The 19,882-nt window shown below is 37.4% G+C and overlaps 1 protein-coding gene and 1 long non-coding RNA gene across 11 annotated transcripts in view; both read right to left on the reverse strand.

Annotated features, from left to right (window-relative positions):
• Positions 1-19,882, reverse strand: part of LOC307223648 — a 730,364-nt gene that overhangs the window by 20,770 nt on the left and 689,712 nt on the right. The window lies entirely within an intron of this gene.
• LCORL (ligand dependent nuclear receptor corepressor like) overlaps positions 1-19,882 on the reverse strand; it is a 59,913-nt gene that overhangs the window by 20,770 nt on the left and 19,261 nt on the right. For 6 of the 10 annotated variants that reach the window (XR_013842130.1, XR_013842131.1, XM_079989563.1 and 3 more), the window contains exons 2-6: positions 18,459-18,524; positions 15,319-15,398; positions 14,983-15,112; positions 12,708-12,962; positions 8,727-8,817 (exon numbers count right to left, since the gene is read on the reverse strand). Coding sequence is in view for 8 of the 10 variants with exons in the window: in XM_079989563.1 (XP_079845689.1) it covers positions 8,727-8,817; positions 12,708-12,962; positions 14,983-15,112; positions 15,319-15,398; positions 18,459-18,524 (622 nt within the window). In the remaining 2 variants the exon portion in view is untranslated. Of the gene's footprint in view, positions 1-3,096; positions 7,527-8,726; positions 8,818-12,707; positions 12,963-14,982; positions 15,113-15,318; positions 15,399-18,458; positions 18,525-19,882 lie in introns of those variants that run through there. The other 4 variants (XM_079989565.1, XM_079989566.1, XM_079989562.1 and 1 more) reach the window with 4 other exon arrangements.

A 19,882-nucleotide genomic window follows, 5' to 3' on the forward strand; every position in this document is an offset into this window, starting at 1 on the left:
TTCTTACAAGAATGTCATATTTCCATACAGGAAATTAGCCATTTGGTAAGCAACCCTTACTCTGGAAAAAATGTGTTCTGGAAGTAAAACACTAATATTAAATTTCATTTGACGCTTATTTAGGTTAAGTTACCAGTTAAATGAGAAATGTAGTATTTCCTTTTTTATCTTGAATTTAAGAAATCAGTATTATTCAAAAAAGCTTTACTTGGGCCAGACTATTTCCAATCTCTTTCTAAACAGGCAGCAGTCTGCTAAACATAAAAAAATAAATAAAATAAAATTGAATGGATACTGTGTAAAAATGTTGGCTTATCTTTTAAAATCTGCACTGCATATATGAATTTGGACCCTGTGTTGCTTTAGTTCACTCAGAACTTTACACGAATGGTTTTCCTCATTCCTTTCAAGGGCAGAGTCAACTCTTACTCTTTTAGAACTATGTTGTCCTTCATTTAAATAAATGGGAAAGCCCTTATGGGTGCCCACAACATGACAACTGTGTGCAGTGGGTACCATTTTTAAAGTCACTATACAACTGAGTCAATTAAAAGGAATCAAGTGCACATATATTTCAATTTATAGGACAAGTCTATCTATCTATGGAAATCAATGTAGTTTTTATAGTTTAGAGTAAATCTATATGGATCTAAATAGGGCTTCAACTAAAATAACCAGTTAAATATTTTCTCTAACTACATAATATTTAAAACTGTTACTACTTACCTAATCATTAATTCAAACTGAAAAGCTAATAGCTCATAGCAGAAAGTAAATACAGATTTAAGAACAACATTCCTCAATCATTAACATCTATCAATATTTTTAAAAGTACTGATTAAGAGAAGTTAACTTATATTAATATAATTCTGTTTCAGAAAAGTATGTATATTCAAACATATCACCAAACTCTGAACATGACACTAGCTGTCCATTTGTTTTCTAAAATCTAGTGTTTATAGCTTTAACCTTACAGAATGTTTTTTTTAAGATATACCTTATCAGATCACATGTAGCATTAGTATTGCTATTGATTCAGAAGTTGTAAAGCATAGTCTTGCTCTTGTCTAAAAATAATATAGAATTTCTCTAGATTTACACTATTCCAGTCCGTTACCAGATTAAAAGCTCCAATTTTACATGTCAAGTGTTCCTAGGTTACCAAGAGTATAGAGTATTCTTTTGATGGCTCAGGTAGCTCTGAATAGCAGTTGTGAAGGTGGCCCAAAGAAAGGAAGACCCAAAGCCCAGTGATAGAGAACATGCCTAGAAGCGTACATAAAATACAATATTTTATGTCTTTAGCTAAAATAACTGAGGCTATAGGGCTGGAAAAGACCTCTATTTGAGACTTTGGAAAACCACTGCTGGTCAGGTTATGCAATGGTGGCCTAAAAGGACCAATAAGCTAAATATTTACAATCGAAGTTCATTTATGTTTATGTGCAACTGTAGTGCATCAATTATAGTGTTGGTCGTGCAAAGTGGGTTTGGTACCATTGACTTCATATCAAATAAGTGTGACACAGAAACAATAAAACTTCCTGTTATTGATCATGTATAAAAGTCTCACAGTACTTTGACTTTTCACTGATTTAGATGGGGCTTTAAATCCCTTCAGCAGCCATAGTCTATCCATCTATGAATGGAGACAATTTCTAGAGGTCAGTAAGCAACTGATATAATAAAAACCCAAGATTTGCACTGGGTTACAGAAGACCCGTGTTCAGGCAATGTAGATAGGCTTCCCTCAAAACGCTGTCCTAAGGGTGGATTCACAGTATAAGTACTGCAAAGGAAACACAATTCCCAACACCATGTTTCTATCACAACGCTAATGTAGGGGTATTTGAATGGGAGAACTAATGGACAGAGGGTTCATATCCCTTTAAACTATCCATTTGCACAAATACTAGTACAGTATGTTAAAGATTACCTCCTACTGAAAAGGCCATGGAAAAAGTCAAGCCATGCTTCCTAACAGCCAGGTTACAATGAGAAAAATGTCATCTTGCAAAATATTCAGTTTCAGAATGTGTTCTATAAACTTGAATAGTCAAGCACAATAATTTAGATTGGCATCATACCAGTCATTCACTTTTACAAAGTAAATAATCTCTGCAAGTAAATGTATGCATTAAAAATGTTTGTATGAATTTCTCAGACCTGTCCACTTCAAATATAAATGTCAGCCCCTAATTGTGAAAGAATGACATGTTTCATGTTCTTAGGGCACCAAGAATGGCAGAGAAATAAACTATAAATGTATCTAAAAGTATGATTCCCATCAGTGATAAAGATTGTAGAAAAGGAAACAAGAGGTAGTACATAAATATACCTTGAGGACACATATACATACATAGAGTAGCTTAGCTTCTCTTCTGAATTTCCAATACTGTTTCTCGCTGCACATATAGTGCCATGCATAGATTAGGCTACACAGTTAACAGTATTTTACTTTTGTTTTGACACTAAAGGGGAAATTGCAATGAGATTTACCACTAGTCCTATGCATTTTATTTTACCACAAAGTGCAGAAAAGTTTATAAGCTATCTGTTGGCTTTAAATGGGCATTTAAAAGAGCATGTTATAATACAGTAATATGGATTTCCTCATCTGGTCTACAATTAAAGTACAAGTATTTATGAAATACTGGAAATTGAAACTGATTATAAATGTGAAAATGAATTTGTAAAATTTGCAGATCAGAACTGATCGGTTTGCCTAACCATGGAGGGAAATCCAGCAAGAGGTTCTCCTGCACACATCCCATTTAAATAAATGGAATCTGCGCAAGAGGCAGTGGCCCATATATGAAAAATATTGCCCTGTGTCAATGTTTGTGCTAAGTGTGTAAAAAGTGCAATTGTCACTTATTGTAACTTTGCTCTTGTTATACCACTGTTGTCTTGCCCATGGATTAAATCAAATGAGGCAACATAAAAGTATTTTTCTTTTTACTGAATGAGCAAATCAATGACACATCAGTTTTGTAAATTTATGTGCAAAAGCATTGAAGTGCTTTACTAAAAATTACAACATAGAAACACATTAACAAATTCATACAATCAGATTTAGAAATATAACAACACAAAGAGGAAACAGAATTACAGTACATTTACAACACAAGACAAATACATGGAATTCATTAGAAAATATTGTAATAAATAATTCATGAATTATAGTGCAATTGATTTATGCATAAATAGAACTAATTGCCTAGAAATCAGTTATTAACAAAATCTGTCAAAAATCAAGGCAGCCACAGAGTTTTACTAAATTACTGCAACAATGGAAATACTGCAATTAAAAAAACACACAAATACAGGTATTTGTACTGTAAACAACTAAAAAAACAGTATTACTAAAGTTAATATACAAATTAATTTAATATAAAATAGTCATTAGCTACCAGAAATGGTTTAAACAACTTTACTGAGCAGTAGTTCTAAAAACAGAGGCACTGTTTTTTGTTTTTTTTTAATATAAAATACTTGAGAAACATTCAAATAAGTAGAAAGCATGTAGGGCTTGCTTTCACCTTCATTTAAAAGTCTGCTGAAATATGTATTTTCAGAGACTTGTCAATTTCTAAGTAGCATCTGGTAACTGAATTTAAAAGTACTTCAAAATTATAACTTAAACAACCTTTTTAAAAGAACACATTAGGGATGGATAAGGGGAGTCTATGCATTTCCCTGCCTTTCCTCAGTTGTATAATCAAAGGTTCAGACCATTCATTAGAAATAATTACATTTCTTTTTTAAAACGTACAGGTTGAGCATTATCTACAAACTATCAAAAAATATTTTAATATACTATTTCTGACCAAAAATAAATACAAGTACTAAAATGCTGAAAATTAATATTACATATAAAACTACCACTGTTAAAAGTCAATAGCAAAATGATCCCTGATTTTATGAATCCTGTTACTTTTTTGGTCAGGCCACCTTTTAAAATGATATTAAAAGTGTACTGTAATGTCTTTGATATATATATCTCTGACTAAAGTCTAATATTGTCTGAGAAATTAAAAAAAAAAGAAAAGGCTGAGATCTAAGAAGTCGTGCATCAGTGGGAAATCCTCTCACAGTGGAGTCCCCCCCCTTATGTCACGTAACACAGTGGTCCAGAGGCTCTTGAACCTCAGGAACCATTTTTCAGGGGGGACAAAGGAACTGTAGCGAGAAGGATGGAAATGATGGTGTCTAAGAAGGATCCCAGCTCATGTATTAAGCAGTAAACTAAGTCCCAATAGCTCTCCAAGTAAAATGTTCTAGAAAAGACAGTGAAACCTGTAATCTTTTTTTTTTCTACTGGGAAAGACACAAGAAATCAATCATCTTAATCCTGACAAAAATATGGCTTAGTTCTTGAAAATGAAAGATGACCTGGACACCTGATGTTTGATGATCTCTTAATTTCTCTAATACAGAATTTTGCTTTTAAAAGATTTCCCAATACGCAACAGAGCTGAAGAAGATTCAGCACGGAACTAAGAGGCCAGTTTTGTTACCTTTTATGTTATATTGTCACTCCAGTTTTTAAAATATCAAAAAGAAAGGGTTGATTCCCCTTTCAATAGTTTATTATGAAATGTTACCAACTGAGGTGGATAGCATACTTTTAAAATATAACGGCATGTGAATTCAGATGGTATAATTCACAGAGTCGAAATAATATTACCTTACACAAAATGTTGCTTAGAAGGTGTTCAGTAACACATGCATGGCAAAATACAGTGTCTGAAAATTGTAAGCTTTCCCATAAAAATCTAGTTTTTCAATGAAAAAGGCCATGGGTGTCTCCATTAATATGAGATATGATTTGACAGTATACCCAGGTTACATAGTATAAAATCTAGTGGCTATGATCCTTCCCTTAGGGAGCACATTGCCAACACATAAGGAATTTCCTTAGGGCTCAAAAGCAACTCTGTTGCTCTGCTTATGCCCTGAGCCCATGTGAATTCAAAGGTAGCAGAGTGGATGGTTTTCCGGGACTGGATGTGTACGTGTGTCCCAGACGTTCACACAGCCCCACTTGGTCAAGTTACATAAGCTCTGGTGCTTGCAAAAATTGGAGGTGCACACAGGGATCCCATCTCCCAGGCTGCCTTAGTGCACTGCTTGCGTGCTTACTGGGAGAGCCAAGTGGAGCATGGTAAATCTATGAACACAAAGGGATTCTTCTTGCAGGGAAGGATCATGCCCAGTACGAATACTCTGAAATTCATTTAAAAAACTGTAATCTAAAGGTAACTGGTCCTCTGAGATTCTATGAAAAGTTATATATTTAAAATGAACTGCCCGGCTTCCAAACAGTAAATATACAAATAATCTCTAGTTACTGAAGATTTGAAACAGTTTCACTGTTTCATATCTGTAATTCTATAAGACCCTGAACTGTAAATTTGGTTATTAGCAAAGTGATGATGTATCGGCCCACCAAAATGAAAACCTGATGTTCATTTTGATAAAGTAAAAAGTTTTGAAATGTCACAGCAGCAAATACATTACTGTTACAAGTGAGGTTTTTCAGTAGGAGTGTTACACAATCCTTAAATAAAATGTAAGTAGTCATAACACCAACTAACTAATCAGCACACTTAAACCAAAATAACCATTCTCAAGCTCATTCTGTGCACATTATGAACATGCTCTAATCTGCATTCCAACTTTCATCTTTAACCCTTACAAGTTAGCTTATTTTCCACACTAAAGGAAAACAGTTAATTTTATGCCTTTAGTATTCCATCTTATTTAATAGTTAATCATTCTATAGCTACACTAAATCTGTCAGTTTTCACAAGTATATATTTTGTAAACACCAATTTCTTGCTAAACCAACAATAAAATGAAAAGAATCAAGTTTTATACCTAACACACGCTTTTTAAAATGAAACTTTATCTATATCAGATGTTTAGCCTTTATGTAGTTTCTCTTCCATAGAAAATTCTATATTCAGCTAATACTTCACATTAGTTTCCAAGTTAAGAAACTAGCACTGTCCCCTAAATTTCCCTTGATTTGTATTATTTTCAGCTACTTGCAACTTCTGAAAAATTCTGAGGCATAAATGTCTTCAAAGTATTAATCATGTATTTCCTTAATAAGATGGATTATTGAATGGCTAGGGTCACTCTTCATCAGTAAAAAAAAAAAATGCTTCACATGACAAATACATGTTATTCCAAACATTTTATGCTATTGACTACTGAATAAAACCTGAATCTTTTTCACTTATTTGTACAAGGATTATATTAAATACAAACTATCACAATTGTGATCGATTCTATCATTTTGTCCACAGTGAAAACCCTGAATAAAGTTATTCTTCAAAAAGGCATGTATGTGGTCTCTGAACTGTAAAATTTGTCTTCTGTCTAAGTGAATTTTTCTGTTTCTCATGTGTGTATGTTGAACACAGCCGCATACACACACACGCACACACACACGCACGCACACAGAGGTTTCTAACAAATGAAACTATATAGGCTTGCTGCTATTTTTGCAGGTGCCAGTCCCTGAATCCGTTATGTTAAATAACCCAGTGTCTTGCAATCGGAGTTTCTTTTTCGGCGGAGTCTTCAGCGTTCCAGATCTTTCTTTAACTTTGTATTCTAAAGTGCTGTGAGGTACCCCATATATTCCTTGTGCTTTGGAGACACTCATTTTTCCACTCATTACCATTGTGATAGCTTCCTCCATTATTTCATGATCATATTGTCGGTAGCGACCACGTTTTTTCCTTGGCTGTTTGTTATCCTTGCGATCTAAACCATCTTCTGTGGATTCAGAGGTGCCATCAACAATTCCATTCTTAGCATTAAGACACAAAGGAGAGAGGTCCCCATGCAGAAAGTATGAATCGACACTTGACTGAGTTACAGATGCAGAACATTCAATTTTGTTCTGTTTTGGGAGTATATTTTTCAATTTTTGAAGAGCTGATCCTTCTAAGACTGATGGGGTTTTGGAACCATGGTACATAACATCCAGAAGTCCAGCACTATCAGGCTGATGTTTGGGCACAGCATTGATTCTTAGCTGTGGAATTTTTAACTGTACTGTTGGAGCTGAAGTTTCATATTGTACATTTTCATTTTTTTCTTTAAACTGAGTGACCATTCTTTGTAGAGTTAACTGATGGAGGTAACTGGAAGCTGTTGGGAATCTTAATTCTGAGGTTTCAAGTAGAGTGAGTTTACTTTTTTCTGTGCGCTCTGCTTGAGCTTTTGCCCACAAGGCTACTTTTTGCAGCACTGCACAAGTTTCTCTACTGTCTTTGTAAGAGTAACTGTCATTGAAATCTCGAGTTTTGTTTCTAAAGGGTGCAGGCTTTCCTGCTGGTAAGGCTTCTAAGTGGAGAAGTAAAGTTTTTTGAGGTATGCCATAAAGTATGCCTGCTTTATTAATGTCCAGTGCTCCGGACTGAATGTCTTTCAACGCTTTTGAGAGCAAACCATCTGCAAACTCAGCACTTCTTTCCACATAGTCCTCTCTGTGTCTGTGGAGTCTCCTGGATGGATGGAATGAAACGATGGTGAACTGATGCATGAGAGACTCTCACACAGCTATGGAAGGGAAGGGTCCACTCCTTTATTATACTCCTTGCTTAGGTAACATCACTGCTTCTGATACTTTTAAGTCTTTGAGATGAGGTAGCTATTGATTACCATAGCAAAAGCTACAGTTCTGGTAGGACCATGTGTCAAAAATGATACCCCAGCTTCTACAGCAGCCCTTCCAAGGACTTTAAATCCTAGCTCAGTATTTGATAACTTTCGTATCTGCTTGCAATTCCCTTTTGACAGATGCTTGCAGAGTAACACTTAAAAACTTTACACAATTTAACATCCATTGAATGCCCCCATCCAAAAGGAGTTTTGTTAGTAGAAACGTGACGTTACCGCTAAACAAGTAATAAAAGAGTCAACCCCCTCATAGAAACTTCGTTGCAACTACTAACAGAAAACATATTAAGACATCCAACTAATTTTTCAGTTTTGCAATTAAGTCCTAATCTTACATCCTAATTGCTAATAAAATGATCTATTTTTTTCCACGACTATCTGAAAAAAACAAGCAATTTTAAAACAACATGGAATAATTCTATTGAACTGTTAGTCTTTTAAAAAAAAGTTTGCAAAAAGCACAATTGACAAAAAGAGCCTGCTATTGATGGAAGGATGCTAAAATTATAATATCTGTTATTTAACTATTATTTCAGTAAATAGTACATTTCAGCACATTAAACATCTAATAATAAATGGGTCTCTCAGCAGCATGACACAAGTGGTAGTATCAAAATGCAAGAATGGCCATCAAGAGCTCTCTCTTTCATTAGGAAACAATAAGGAATACAGCTGTTTCTTTAAAAAACTTTCTACTATTAAAATGTAAATATTTTTCTTTGTCTCTAAATCATGAAGAATAAATTTTCTTCAATAGCCTAGTTTCCTTATGTATGTAAGCATTCAGTAAAGTTTGGTGATTGTTCTGATAACTTTTCTTTAACAGAAAAATGTGAAAAACACAAAATGAAACATATGAGTTATATATGAACACACAATTATGAGTGAAACTCTTTGGCAAAAGCAAAACATGTGTCAGTAAACATTTTACAGAAATCGGTTACAAAAGAAATCTGTTTTCAAGCTTAAAATTTAATTTCCATTTATTATGTTTAACAAAACAAAAATAATGCTTATTTGCTTACCCAGACACAGAATTTTCAGAACAAGATCCATCATATGCTAACTGTTCCAAGCTTGTTTTCTTTGTAGAAAGATCTAGCACTCCATCCCCTATTGTAATAGCAAACAGTATATGGATTACTTAGGTAATAGGTTTCCTTTACAGTAACAAAATTCATTTTTGATTGTATCCCTCCCTCCCTATGCTGGTCTACGACAGTAACAAAGATTTGTTGTTGCTATCTCTAACTTTACAAAACATCAATGGTCGGGTCGCTGTAGGTAAGATCTAACAAATTGTAGGTCTCAATTTGTAGGTTGTCAACATGATTAATTCTTCATTCACCAGTTCCTCAAAGTCACCCTTACCCTGCTACAATTAGGCTTGGTTCCAAGAGAAGGCTTTTTTCAAGCCTAGCTTTTGCTGAGGTGCATGTGATCTTCCTGTAGATTACAGCTGGGGAGTGAGGGTTAACTATGCCTTCCCCAACTGCACTCTCTAGGAAGATTACTCCCCATTAAGCTTGAAAAAGCTAAAACATTTCTTTCAAGCCTAATTACTGGCAGTGGAGAGAAATATGAGTGCCCTTGGAGCATGCATGTGCTGTAGTGGTGTGTGATGAGTGCCCATGACAGTTTATCGGGTTTTCAAAATGCGCTCACAGATCTAGAAAGGTTGGTGACCTATGGTGCAGGTCATGTATGCCCCCAGCACTGTGACCAAATAGGGTTTCAAGTTCCACATATAAGCCTGATCTATACATGCAGCAGAATGAGAAAAGTGGTAAAATGTACTGTACTACTTCTGCCTGGAGATGAAGAATGCTTTTTTAATGCTCCCCTATCCATGCCACATGACCCGGAAGCTGTCTGCGGACAAACACCGGCTCCCTCAGCCAGTAAAGCGAGATGAGCGCCGCAACCCCAGAGTCGGCCACGACTGGACTTAACTGTCAGGGGTCTCTTTACCGATTTCCAGCAAGTTAAATCTAGCATACCAGAGAGAAAGGTACTAATCCAGTCTGTTTCACAATGTGCTAACCTTCTAATTGCAGGAAGATTTTGCACACAGGAACATTTAAAAATGTGATTGCCCACCAGCAACCTGAAATGATACTGCCCATCCAACTATCTCATTCTGCTACATATATGTTTTACATTCAACTGATGGCAGATATATATAAATTATGCAATTAGAATATATACTATTAAGATGAGTAAATGAGCTACATAATGAGATGACAGAAAGCTACTTCTCATATTGCCATGTTCATAATTACATGGCAGTGGCACAATAGTGGGTAGTATTAAGCATATCTGGCGCCGTGGTGCAAAGCTCCCTCTGGCGGTGCCCCCCCCTCCCCCAGAGTTTTTAAGGGAGGATGGCGCTGCCGGCGGGGCTGGAGGAGGCGGGCAGCAGTTGGAGGGCGGCTCCTCCAGCGGGGAAGAGGCGGAGGGTGGACGTGGCATCTCCTGGCTCAGCTGGCCGCTTCGTGCCGCGGTGGCCATGGCAGACGGAGGCTCTGGGCGCAGCTTCGGCACGGCATGGAGGAGGTCGGCGAGGGCGACGAGCTGATGCTGGGAGGCACCACGTCCAGCCTCTGCCTCTTTCCTGGCGCCCTCCAGAACTTGGCGCCCTGGCACCCCTCTATGGGTAAAACGCCCCTGGGTGCATGCCATGTTTAACTTAGGAAAAATGCTGCAGCTTAGCACAAAAGCACTGGGAGGCATATGCTTAATTATATAGCTTTAAAGAGAATATATTGGCAGACAGTTACAGATACTCAGCCATTTCAAAGTACAGGTTGAACAAATGGGTTGGAAATTGGGGATTTCTCTTTAGCTTAAATTTCAGATATCAGAAATGAGTAAAAGTGTCTGTAACCCATCCTGAGAAGTGCCTGGTCATTAGTACTCTTCAGGTATTTGATAGGAAAAGTGGGGGAATAGCAAGGTCTGACCAAAGTAAGTGGTGAACAGGTGTATTTGCAATTCTGGGCACCTGTCAAAGTTGACCCACAGCCAGGAAGGAAATTAAGGATCCAGTATGATAGTTGGACCAAATCCCCACTCCTGAGGCCTATAGGACATCATCTTCATCTGCCTGGCTGAGCTGCAAGCTATTATTTCAATAAGTGTCTTTAATAACTACTTTTTATAACAGCCATCACTAATATGATATATAAAATTTATACCTGTCAGCATTTTCAGCCATTTGACTTTGTTATATTGTACAACAGAAGTATCAATAACATGCTTACAACCCATTTCACTGCTCTTTGGCATTGTACACACCTGGAGGGTGTTAGATTTTACTCCCTCAATCTTCATTGCTCAGTGCAGTCCTACTCCTCTTCTACTCATTAAGATATCTGAAATTTAGGCTAAAGAGAAATCCCCTGCTTCATGGCCCATTCATTCAGCTGCTGCAACCCCCAACCCCATCATGCAACCCCCAACTCCATCATGCTGCTTGGAATAAAACTACACATTTTCAGAAAGGGCATTTTCTGAAAATGAAAACAGCAGCTGTAGAGAAGATGTATTAACACAGGTAAGTATGACTCCTACTACAAACCCCCACCCCCAATGTTGAAAGTCAAAAAGAGGCAAGTTTAAATGCTGGCTTCTAAAGTAAAACATACATATATAGAAAATTTATACAACAAAATAAATTAATTTTCACTAAATAAGTATATGTCTGTGAACAGTCTTATTCCTTCTATTTAAAGAGGTTATTAGTAATGGAATAAAGACAAGACATTTATATACTACCAACAATTTATTTTGTGTCTACAAAAGTCCATATATTAATCCATCCAACAAAAGGATAATTAAGACCTAAGGATGCTAACTTGCTCAGTATTAATTCTCTTTAATGGCATTTTGAAAAGTAAAACGGTTACTGCTAACTCTTTGTTCTGCATTTTTAAATAAATAACTTTAAAGAGGCACTAATTTACATGGAGAAGCTGCAGTACTTAACTCCCTTTCACTGAAATCAGTGACTTGACTTTGGAAGAACTATCTCCTTATTTCTTTCATGAAGTCCTGGTTAGAACTAAATTACAAATGAACTTCATGTGAGCTGTCCCTTCCTGGTTTGATTTGGATATATGGTCAATTTAAGAGGGATTTTTAAAAAACAAAAATAGAGAACAATGCTTACAACTCTGAAAGAACATCAAGGTTAATCATTATGCCCAACTAACTATACTTTCAATCTTCATTTGTGGCTGACAGCACATTTAGCAGAAATACGCAATTCAGTCTTGTAATTTGCCACTTGCCTGCACTAAGTAGCTGGCAGCTTTCCATGGGTAAGCACCCAAGTGGCAAATTATATTGTCCTCTACAATTTTCACTGCAGGTGTAGTCAGCACATGCGATTTCAGGGGCAGTAAGCTAGGGCTGGCTACCCTTCCCATCAATCTGTTTTCTCTTTTTACAGGTCTTTAAAGGCAGAAGCCACAGAACCTGATACAGTGGCTGTGATTCTCTCACTGGACTTTCTCACTGGACCTTTGTATCTAGGAGCTGCAGCAGGGGAAGAAAATCAGTGCTTTTCTTATGCTGTGTGTGGGACAATAAGCACAGTAATCTTGCTTCCCTCTTGCTTGCTTTCACTTGGATTCAGAGTCTACGGGAAGTGCTGGTGGCAAAGGAAGGATGTGGATGACTCCCACAGAAACTGGTTACAAACTGGTTACATTTTAAATGCCCTACTCCAGCAACTACTTAAGAGATATATTCCAAGAGGTTCTCAATTCATTTTAAGAAACTCAATGTGAACAGGTGTGTTTAAAATCTGCTCATTTAAATATGGTGCAGCCATACGTGCAAGAGAATCATGTATGATCTGTGGATTGTGGCACCTATCTTTACAAATTATTTTGTATAGATAATAGTAAGTGAAACTATTCAAGATAGCTTTTTTATTTATCATAAAACTCAATGAATTTCATTTCTAATCACATCAAACAAACAACAAAAAAGAAATTTACCTTGCTGAGTATTCTGCTCTTGTATTCGATTCACAGTGAGGTCTAGAGGGCTATCCTGTTCTTCCTGAAATGAATTTTCTGTTTGGTTCATTTGGATACCTTTACATATCAGACTTGTTTCATATGACGAACCGTTTCTATTTTCTTGCATTTTACTACTTTTTGAAATGTATTCAATTGCAAATTGACGGATCATCTTTTTCATTAATTCCTGAGCAACTAAGGGAATGTTAGGATCACAGTTCTGAGGAAGATCTGCAGGAAAATAATAGCAAATAAACATATGAATTAGAATAAACACATTTACTGCATTTGCTTTATCCTTCTGCATCAAGACTTAATACGGCAATGGAACATTTATAAAGTTGTCGGTCTATGCCATGGGTAGGCAAACTAAGGCCCAGGGGCCGGACTCGTCCCAATCGCCTTCTAAATCCGGCCGGTCCAGGAATCAGCATGTTTTTACATGAGTAGAATGTGTCCTTTTATTTAAAATGCATCTCTGGGGTTATTTGTGGGGCATAGGAATTCGTTCATCCCCCCCCCATATAGTCCACCCCCCAAGGTCTGAGGGACAGTAGACCGGCCACCTGCTGAAAAAGTTTGCTGACCCTTGGTCTATGCTCTACAGATTTCACTTATTTAAATAATAGCAGTTAATTCAACATTTTCTGTAAGTCCTGTCGGCTCAACAAACTCAAGGGCTAAAATCCCAAAGAAAGAATACAAATATACACAAGAGAATCGCACTTGTAGTCAAATATTTATCTAGTTTTTGCTCTAAGATCTTCAATGCCGAAGAGGCAGCTGCTTCTTCAGCTCTCAAAATACAGAAAATCTGGGCTAGAAAGGCCTCAACTGCATAGAATTGGAAGGAACCCCAAGAGTCGGCTAGCCCAACCCCCTGCATTGCAGGAATCTTGCACGAGAAGCTTCCATGAATAGACAACCTTCACCCCTTACCCTAGTACCCAGCAGAAGGTACTTTGCCGATGCATTCTGAATTACTGCTATCATCTAAGCAGGACATTAATTTACTTTTCAAAAAGGATTTTTATCCCACCATTTTTTCCATTCAAGGTAGTTTACAAAAAAAGGTATTAATATAGCAATATCCCTGCCTCACTTGCAAACTGATTTTAAGGATCGATGTTTGCTACTACAAAAATAGGCAGAAACATGTAATACTGTAGTAGGAAACGCTTAATTGGCACTAGGGTTGAACAATGTCTGGCTTTCAACATTGTGATATACCAATATAACACGATGTCTGAAATAAGGATGTAACTATGTAGAGGTGAACGGGGTAATGTCCTGGAAACTGCTATTACTTAGGGCAGTGATCGCCAAACTTGGCCCTCCAGCTGTTTTGGGACTACAAATTGTAGTCCCAAAACAGCTGGAGGGCCAAGTTTAGCCACCACTGACTTAGGGGTATAAAATGGATACATGTTTACTTACCTTTAACATATTTTTACAACTGTTATTTTATGGTACAGAGCAACAGGGGCAGAAGGCACCGTGATAACTGGCTTCACGGTTTTCCCCACGTCACAATTTTTTACATAGCGCACACATAGTGATTCGCGATATATCACCACGTTGAAAATTATGTAAGTGTTACCACAATGTGAACTTCAAACTGATTTTTTGACAATGTACTGATACATTGCCCAGCTCTAATTGGCACAAGAGTATATAGTCATGCATATATTACATGAAAGCTGACAAACTAAAATATTGCCGTTATATATTATGTGCTAAATAAACAATGCCTGGAAAGCAGAGGTGTACACCACCATTCATGCCCTTGACTGAAAAGCCTAGTGTATATTTGCTCAAAAAGGCAAGAAATTATGGAAACAGTCACAGCCATGCATTCTATTAAGTGTATGTGTTCAGGCTGCTGACTACTGCTAACTACTCTCCCTTTGCTCTCCACAAATAGCTCCAGCATAGATACAGGACCATCCTGCATACAGTTCTATGCCAACCAAAAGGGAGGCCCATCCCATAACCAGTTCCCCCTTAAAGTAGCTTTAGCATAAGGTAAGTGCATCAGAAATGGTTACCATTAGAAAAGGTTTTAAATTAAAAAAAAATAAAAATAAAGAAGAATATAAAGCGACACGGGACAGACTGGCAATGGCAAACAGAACATATGAAAACTGCAAAGGGATGGCAATATCCAATTGAAGGGTTGCGTGTTGAAAGTGATTCAAAATAATTAGTAGACAAATGCAATCAATTATGACATCAATTGAAGTAATATTACCTTTCTTGCGAAAGAGTGCATTTAGGTAATTCTCTGCTTGGCACTCAATTTTATCAGTGTTGGACTGGCCCTGAGATGATAGTTCCTCTGTGGGTGTTGACTGCAAAGAACCAATAATTGTCGTATGATCCTAAAAGGTATAAAGAACACTTTTAAATATGGGTAAATTATGGCTCTAAAAGTTTGCAAATAGTGACTAAGATTAAGAAGGCTTTCCATTTTAAAAATATGCATTCATCAGATCTTTTATATTGTAAAATAATTTGAATTCAAATAAGATTTTAATAAATATATCAGAAACCATCTCTTTCAACAATTTATAGCACACATACTCACACTGACTGTGTCTTTATGTAAATTACAAAAGGAACATTTTTCATCCATAGACCAGTCAGCCACTTCTTCTGGTTCACAGTCTAGAGGGGGAAATTAAAAGAAAATTATAAAAATAAAGTGTTAAAGAAGCTTATAATTGACTACTACCAAAGGCAATTATCTGTTTAACTATTCTTAAGAAGAGATACTTTTACAATGAGCTGTCACCATGAGAAGATTGCATATGTACACAGCACATTGTTTTCAAAAAGATATACTGTATTAGTTTGGAGCCCAAGCAGATTAGTGACTTTTTCTGTTTATTTCAATGGAGCCTAAGTGCAAGTAACTATGACAAAACTTAAATTCCAGATTTCAGTGGGAACTAAGAATGACTAAGGCTGCAATCCCAAACCCCAGGATGCCCTCATGTTGGCTACCTCTGCTACCTCTACCTAACTTGGGAGTATGCCCCATGAAACTTATTTTTGAATAAACATGCATAAGATTCCAATACAGTGGTGCCTCGCAAGACGAAATCAATTCGTTCCGCAAGTTTTTTCTTCTTGCGAGTTTTTCGTCTTGCGAAGCACGGTTTCCCATAGGAATGCATTGAAAATCAATCAATGAGTTCCTATGGAGACCGTCCGGGGACAGAGGGAAAGGCGCGCGCCTTCCCCTCTCCCCTCTTTTGAAACAAGGGGCGGCAACGGGGAGAAGATCGCTTCTCCCCGTTGCCGCCCCTTGGTTCAAAAGGGGTCCGGGGACAGAGGGGAAGGCACGCGCCTTCCCCTCTGTCCCCTCTTTTGAAGCAAGGGGCGGAGGGGAGAAGATCGCTTCTCCCTATTGCCGCCCCTTGGTTCAAAAGGGGTCCGGGGACAGCGGGGAAGACGCGCTGCGTTTCCCCGCTATCCCCGGAGCTTGCAGGGCAAGCTTCGTTTTGCGAAGCAAGCCCATAGGGAGATGCGTCTTGCGAAGCGGCTAAGAAAACGAAAAACTCCTTCGTCTAGCGAGTTTTTCGTCTTCCGAGGCGTTCGTCTTGCGGGGCACCACTGTATAACACTCTCTATTGAACCCACTGTGATGTATTCTCCCCTCTAATATTGGATATGTGAAACACAAGTTACAGTGGTACCTCTAGTTACGAGCTTAAATTGTTCCAGAGGTCCGTTCTTAACCTGAAACTGTTATTAACTAGAGGTGTGCTTTCGCTAATGGGGCCTCTTGCGGCTGCCGGCACACGATTTCTGTTCTCATCCTGGGGCAAAGTTCTCAACTCAAGGTAACTCTTCCAGGTTAGCAGAGTTTGTAACCTGAAGCGTTTGTAACTCGAGGTACCACTGTATTTGTTTTAAGGAACTTTGAATATTACTCCATACTTCATTCAGATTGGGTTGTGTTTGTTTACAAAATTTAACACACTAGCATAAAGACTAAGAGTCTAGCACCAGCTAATTCTCTTTCTAACACTAGGATTTTTTCTAGTACCTAGAAGGCCTTTATTGTTTCCTTTATTGTTCTTGTCATTGTGTTTTCCAACAGGAGAGGATGCTCAGGAGTAATACAGCATCTTGGACCATTTCCAAATTCCAAAAATCACTATATTTCAAGAGGAATGTCAGCTGTAGCGGCATGAAAATCCCCTACAACTTTTAGGAAACCAGCTTGATATGTCTGTCTCCGCAGGTGGTGACCATATCTACAGAGGAGGGGAAGTCCACTAAGCCTAAACCCTAACAAGTAGTGTTGCAGCCATGACATAGGAACCATAACAAGTTATTCCACCTTCGGATCACTGTCATCCCAATCAACACAAAACATGAAAGCAAGACCGTGTCCAGACAGTTGCGTGGTGACAGATATTAACAGACAGACTCATAGGTGTCATGGAGATCATGAAATACTAACATGACAAGTATCGGTAGATCTCAGCATGGATGAAATCCCTCAGAAAACAATCACAGGAAACTGAGACCGTCCAGCTAACTTAGGTAGGAAGACTGTTGGACTGCAGATTGGGTGATACATCCACCAGAAACCCAGTTTTGTCTCTAACACTGGCCCTTAAGAACATTCAAAATGACTGCCAGAAAATTTTTAAATGGTGAAATTGCAACAGAATCTCCACTACCCGTCTTCTAGGTTTAAGATACTGCAACACAGAAAAATCCAGTGGATAAAGCTGACTTTTAACTCAGCATCATCTGACCAGGCTTCTGTGATAAAACACTAGCTTAGTATCTTAATCAATAATGAAATCTATTAATGGACCTGAATTGAGAAACAGAAGCTTAAAAACAAAAGGGGTGCTGCTAGGACAATGAGATGGGGAAGGGGAGATAACCTTCAAACGTCTACCAGCATTCTGCCCATAAGCCTATTTCTCTGCCCCAGCCCTACCTGCTCCTGCCTTGGAATATGCATACCAAGGCCACTTCTATTCCTCTCTGCCCTGTCCAGACAACTCATTTCCAAGCAGTTTCCAGTCACAGTAGAGAAAAATCAACAAATCCCAACACAGAGAACAAGTAGACTGATGTGCAAGGCACCCAAAAAGTAGTCTTCCTGACTTCTTTGAAGTCTCTTGTTATTTTCCCTGTTAACATCTTTTTTAATGGCAGAAGCAATAGCGTTGAAGCCATAAACATGGGAAAAGCTTTACTACTTGATTCTGACGACTCTGGAATCTAGTCCTCATCCACTGCACTCTTTTAAAAAGTTTTTTTTAACTAAACAATAATTTATTAAAATAAATATATTTTTACAAATATACATTTGCACAGGATTCAGAAAAGTGAGACTTTATCCTGTTATGATAATAATGGTGCAAAATCATTACTGTTATCATATTTAATTAGTTCAAAAATAATCTTAGCAGTACACCGATTCCTGTTATTCCTTTCATTAGGTAATACCCCAAAAAGAAACTAACAGTGTCAATATTCTAAAATGAACAAAATATCAGGAACACTTATGTTAAATCAAGGACGTTAAACTAATCTTAAATCAAGGTTAAAAGAAATGGAAAAGCACTTGTAGAGAAGATATCAAAGACAACAAACACTAAAATTCCCCAGGACAATTCCTTATTTTTCAAAAACATGCTTCAAATTGTCACATTATTTAAAGATAGCCTTTAAGCACTTCAAACTTTTTTTTACCTTCAAATAAACTGAGGTCTCTTCGTAGCCTTGGTCCATAAAGCCCTTCTAAAATACTTTCAAAACCTACCAAAAAGAAAAATTAAAACATTTTACAATTACATCAAAAAGTTATTTACACAAATGTAGCAGTGGGAAAAGTATATCATTACATTTGGGGACAAGACACTAAACTGAGTTTCTTCTCAGTGCTAATTGGCTAGTGGGTATCTTCCAAGTGGTATTTTTTGGGGGAGTGGTGTTATTGACAGAATGGCACCATCCACGTTATTGATAACCTTGTACATAATCTCCCCCAGCCCACAAATGCATCTCGGAATAGAGCATTTAGGGTGTGTGTGGGGAGAGATCATGGCTTGTGTGAGAACTCCGATGAATTGCACCCACTTAAAATTGTGTGACCCAGCCCACCAAATCTCTGAAATCCCTTCACACAATGTTGTGGCTTGTAGGATCAAGAAATAGAATTTCCAGAGCTTTGTTCCCAAGATATCTACTAGATATTTTGGAAAAAGGTTTGTCTGTCCATTTGTTTGTTCACTATACGTTTAGATACCTGTGTAGGTAACATTGCCATACTTGGCAGAGGGTTTCTAAGGTGGGGTCAGTGCTGTTTGTCAAAGTCTGGATCTCACAGAAACTTGTCTTTGCCCATTATTTGACATAGTTTTGCTTGAATCTTGAGATATCATCACCAAACTCAGTCCTTGTACTCCAGTGGTGGGGATGGAAGACTTCATCACCACCAAGATGCTATTCAGATGTTTAATTTTTAATCAAGATGGTGGACTGAAACATGCTTTTGGAGTAACTAGACATAATTTTTTGCATGATGGCTCCAAACTCACAAATTGCACTATCCATTTAAAATTCACAGTATTTGTTGGTTTCTAAAAATATCCAGGCACTACTGGGCACTTCCTAATAGATAGTACTGCTAGGATTAACTTATTATATGGATTGTTGGTTAATAAGAGGATCTCTTTATTGTTCAGTTCCTCAATATTTACAAAGTTTATTTAAAAATTAAAAGAGTTACTGTCTACATTTCTCTGAAGTAAAATTACAACCCAACCCTGTGTTACTACAGTACATTATCTCTCTTTTGTGTAATTTATATTTTACATTTTAATACTCGCAAGAATTCACAACCAGTTTGGTTTAATATTATGTGTTAACTGGACATCTGTATTATTATTTATTTGATAATGTTTGGCCAAGTTTGCAAGATCAAAGTTAGTATGACAGCTACGATTTATATACAGAGTGGAATGAATTCTGCCTCCTCCTTTCTTGTTCTTCCCTCAAATGTTAGTTAACTTGTGGACACACCAAGGCTATGATGTTACTTATTCCACCTCTAAGATTTAAGTATTTTGGAACACGGTTTAATAGCTGATTTGGGCAAGGTACATAACTGGATG

The sequence above is a fragment of the Podarcis cretensis genome (assembly GCF_951804945.1).
Source record: "Podarcis cretensis genome assembly, chromosome: 9".
NCBI classification, from domain to species: domain Eukaryota; kingdom Metazoa; phylum Chordata; class Lepidosauria; order Squamata; family Lacertidae; genus Podarcis; species Podarcis cretensis.